Genomic DNA, 3,763 nt, shown 5'->3' with positions numbered 1-3,763 from the left:
CATAATAAATATAAAATGGTCTTCAATAGGGCACTAAAGGAACGATAATCAGGTAATAGTCATGAGTGTAATCATAACAGCGATAACAAAATGGTACAGCCAATCATATTAATAGTACAACAGATAGTTTCCATAACAAGATTGATACAATTCTCTTATATCCAGGTGATCTCAATAATGAGGAAATTATATCAGGACAAATATAAAAATATATATACACCTATTCTGAAAGGGAAGGGTTTTCATATATATATATATATAGAGAGAGAGAGAGAGAGATAGATAGATAGATAGATAGATAGATAGACTGAACTGTATGTATATATATATATACAGTGTTGGGAAGGTTACTTTGGAAATGTAATAGGTTACAGATTACAAGTTACCCTACTTAAAATGTAATAGTAGTGTAACTTTTTTAATTTATTAAAGTAATGTAACTGATTACATTTGATTACTTTTCAAAATTTCGAATGAATGTTTATTTGCAACTGTTAATCTATATATATATATTCGTTTACCCGAATGTTTGGATGGTTAAATCTGTGTGCAGGAAAACTCAACGGGAAAAACGGAGGAATCCTTAACAAGTTTACAGATGTTGAGCTCCGAACTACACACGTGTGCTGTGACCTAACCAGACTACGGTCGATGGATACATCGTCTCGCTGTATAGGGTTGCGGTTTTTTTCGCTCTCTCTTTTTTGCCCCTACTGAGAGATGCCGCCCGTTTAAACACTAGGGAATGAACATACAAGTATTGCACAGTGCTCAACAAAATGCTGTGTGAATCGCGCGCGCTCCGTAACTGTTATCGGAAACCGTCGCTCTCTCTTTCGTACTCTCGTGTGGTGTGATAAGGGGATGGCAGCACAACGTCACTATAGTTCAAGATGGCCGCTACCTACTGAAAACGAACAAGCTAAGCACACACCGCAGTCACAGTGATACACAACTCAGTCCCAAGAGACTCCTATGGAATGACGAATAGCTTTTTTTTCTCCTTTTATTTATAAGTAACAGTGCTATCACCTACACAGTAACATTGAAAACATTTAGAAACTCCTCCTGAAGCTAGCATCTAGTGTACGCGAGAGGTTCCTCCAAGATAACTCATGGTTTTAATGGACTAAACGTCTACTCGCCCTCTTGTTAGACCCGTAGTAAAGGACATTAGAATGTTATCACCTGTACAGACCATTAACTTTTACGGTTATTGTTAAAGATTCGCTAATGCTCTTGGCGTCCAAACCGGTCGGGGGCCGGTTCGCTTTCTTGCGCTATTGAACGAACGGACTTTTCTCGACAAGCAACTGCAACAGTGCAAAACAGTAGCCACGGGGGAGGGATTGGCAGTTAAGCATGGCTAACTCTATTGTCACTGTGAAAAGGCAACAGAAAGCAAAAACTGCTGTTTAGGGCACCGTCGCGGACAAAATACATTGTTCCCCAATGAACCGAAGCTACAACCACTATCTGAGTGAAGTGTGCGTGGAGGGAGGAGTCGCGTGCTCCTCGTACCTCCCTGAAAACAATGGCAGTGTTTAAAAGCTCGCCTCTCTTCTTCCTCCTCCTACTCCTCATCATCTCGTCGTCGGGACGGAGCGCTTCAAAAGTTTCCATCCCACGACGTTTGATTACTTTTGATTGAAGGCAAGGGAGTCTCTTGAAAGACGCCCCGGTGTAATTAAATCCCCCCGTTACCCGGCCTTTAGCAAAGATCGTAAAAAAAAATCATGCAGTTACCAAAAATATTCAGACGTTGACTTAATCTAAAAAATTGTTGTCTTAAAGCTAGAGTCAAAACTCCTGGTTTCATTTTTTTTGGAGGCTGAACCATAAATTCCTCAACGAAACGAGTCCAAGGACGAGAAAAGGAAGCAATTCACAAATTCAAGCTTCAAGGACACGATGGCTACAGCTTGTCAATTTACAGTTTCGCAAAGGTGCCAGATCGGATTCAGGAAGCTTCGGGAATCAAAGGACAGAAAACAAGAAAGAAGCAAACCGGGGACCCGTTTTACTAAAAGTTAACAGCATCACCGTATGAGAAATCAAAAGAAAAGGCTGATTGGTTTTTGTCAAGTAAGAAGAATTCCTTCGATTAAAGCGGTTTAAGCGAAGCGTACAGGTCCTCAGTTTGATAAATTAGTACAAAAAGTTCTTACGAAATCATGTGCTTGTATAATTGTCAGCAGCATATTACATTTATACCATGAAACCATATTAGTTAATGGCCTTCGTGTTCAGTGTGTGTTTGTGTTTATCGTGTACGGTACATCTGTATGCTTTTTTTTTAAAAAGTAAACATGAAGCGCAAACCGTCCTTTACGAAGTGAGTGTACCTCCACTAGCGTCTTGCAAGTTGGAATTCTTTAAATATTTATATAGAGATATATCGTATATTTTAGTGGAATGCAATAAGGTAACATTCTTAAATCCTGTTATATATAATATTGGCTCTTCTATGTCAGCATTTACATAATTTAAAATAGAACATCTTATTAAAAACATCAAGATATACACAGATTAGGAAACGGGTAACAACATACAAACACATAAACTATAAATCATTTTCGTCTGCATACTGATATATACACCTGTGGTACAATAAATTCCTCCAGTCATGCGCTATCTATACAGATCATATTGCTTAAAAGAAGGGGGCATTTGGTCGGGGACTTTTAAGGTCGTGGATGGAGGTGAAACAACAAAGGACAGAGAAAGTTTATCGACGGAAGGAAGGAAGGAAGGGGGCGAGGGGTCAAAACCGACGTAACAACACAACATCTCAAGGGGGTGGTCCAAGAAGGCGGTTTTCTTAGACATGAAATTAGGAGTGAGGGTGCATGAAGAGCGGCACGGGCTGCTCTATTTTTTCTGAGCTGCTAGCAGGGCATCCACTTCCTCCTCCGGCTTGAGCACGTGCCACTGAGCGATGGGTCTCCTCGGGTTGGCCAGCATATCTGACCAATGACGGATCTCGGTGCCTGTGCTGTTCAAACCCACAAACACTTTGCCGATGGCATCGTTCTTGCCAATCTTGTCATAGTCCAGAACAGTTATAACAACTTGAACTTTCTGTAATAGAAAGTAGAGACACACATTTGTAATGTAACATTTGTGCCTTTCAGTTTGTTTGAACATGTGCTGGGTAATAATAATAATGATGATGATGATGATCAGTGTCGTTCAAAAGTTTGGGGTCGGTAAGATTTTTTTACTGTTTCTGAAAGAAATCTTGTGTGCATACCAAGGCTGTATTTATGTGATCAAAAATACAGTGAAAGCAGTAATACTGGGAAATATTACAATTTAGAATAACTGTTAAAATAACTGTTTTAATATAGTTGACATTTTTAATATTGGTCAATATATTGTATTATGAAAATGTAATTTATTCCTGTGATGTGTGTATATATATATATATATATATATATATATATATACAGGTGCATCTCAATAAATTAGAATGTCGTGGAAAAGTTAATTGTTGCCCAGCACTAATATATATATTTATATATATATACCCTGGACCACAAAAGCAGTCTTAAGTTGCAAAGGTATATTTGTAGCAATAGCCAACAATACATTGTATGGGTCAAAATTATCGATTTTTCTTTTATGCCAAAAATCATTAGGATATTAAGTAAAGATCATGTTCCATGAATATATTTTGCAAATTTCCAACTCTAAATATATCAAAACGTAATTTTTGATCAGTAATATGCATTGCTAAGAACTTCATTTGGACAACTATAAA

At 38.1% G+C, this 3,763-nt stretch overlaps 1 protein-coding gene across 7 annotated transcripts in view; it reads right to left on the bottom strand.

Annotated features, from left to right (window-relative positions):
- Positions 1-2,289: 2,289 nt before the first annotated feature.
- LOC107590640 (synaptotagmin-1-like) overlaps positions 2,290-3,763 on the bottom strand; it is a 237,901-nt gene continuing 236,427 nt past the window's right edge. For all 7 annotated transcript variants that reach the window (XM_016279544.1, XM_016279534.1, XM_016279553.1 and 4 more), the window contains one exon: positions 2,290-3,081. In XM_016279544.1, coding sequence (XP_016135030.1) covers positions 2,872-3,081 — 210 coding nt within the window. In that variant the 3' untranslated portion in view covers positions 2,290-2,871. The remainder of the gene's footprint in view (positions 3,082-3,763) is intronic.

The sequence above is a fragment of the Sinocyclocheilus grahami genome, unplaced genomic scaffold, assembly GCF_001515645.1.
Source record: "Sinocyclocheilus grahami isolate Dianchi unplaced genomic scaffold, SAMN03320097.WGS_v1.1 scaffold8.1, whole genome shotgun sequence".
NCBI classification, from domain to species: domain Eukaryota; kingdom Metazoa; phylum Chordata; class Actinopteri; order Cypriniformes; family Cyprinidae; genus Sinocyclocheilus; species Sinocyclocheilus grahami.
The sequence above is the reverse complement of the archived record's forward strand: the minus strand, read 5'-3'. Positions and strand labels throughout refer to the sequence as shown.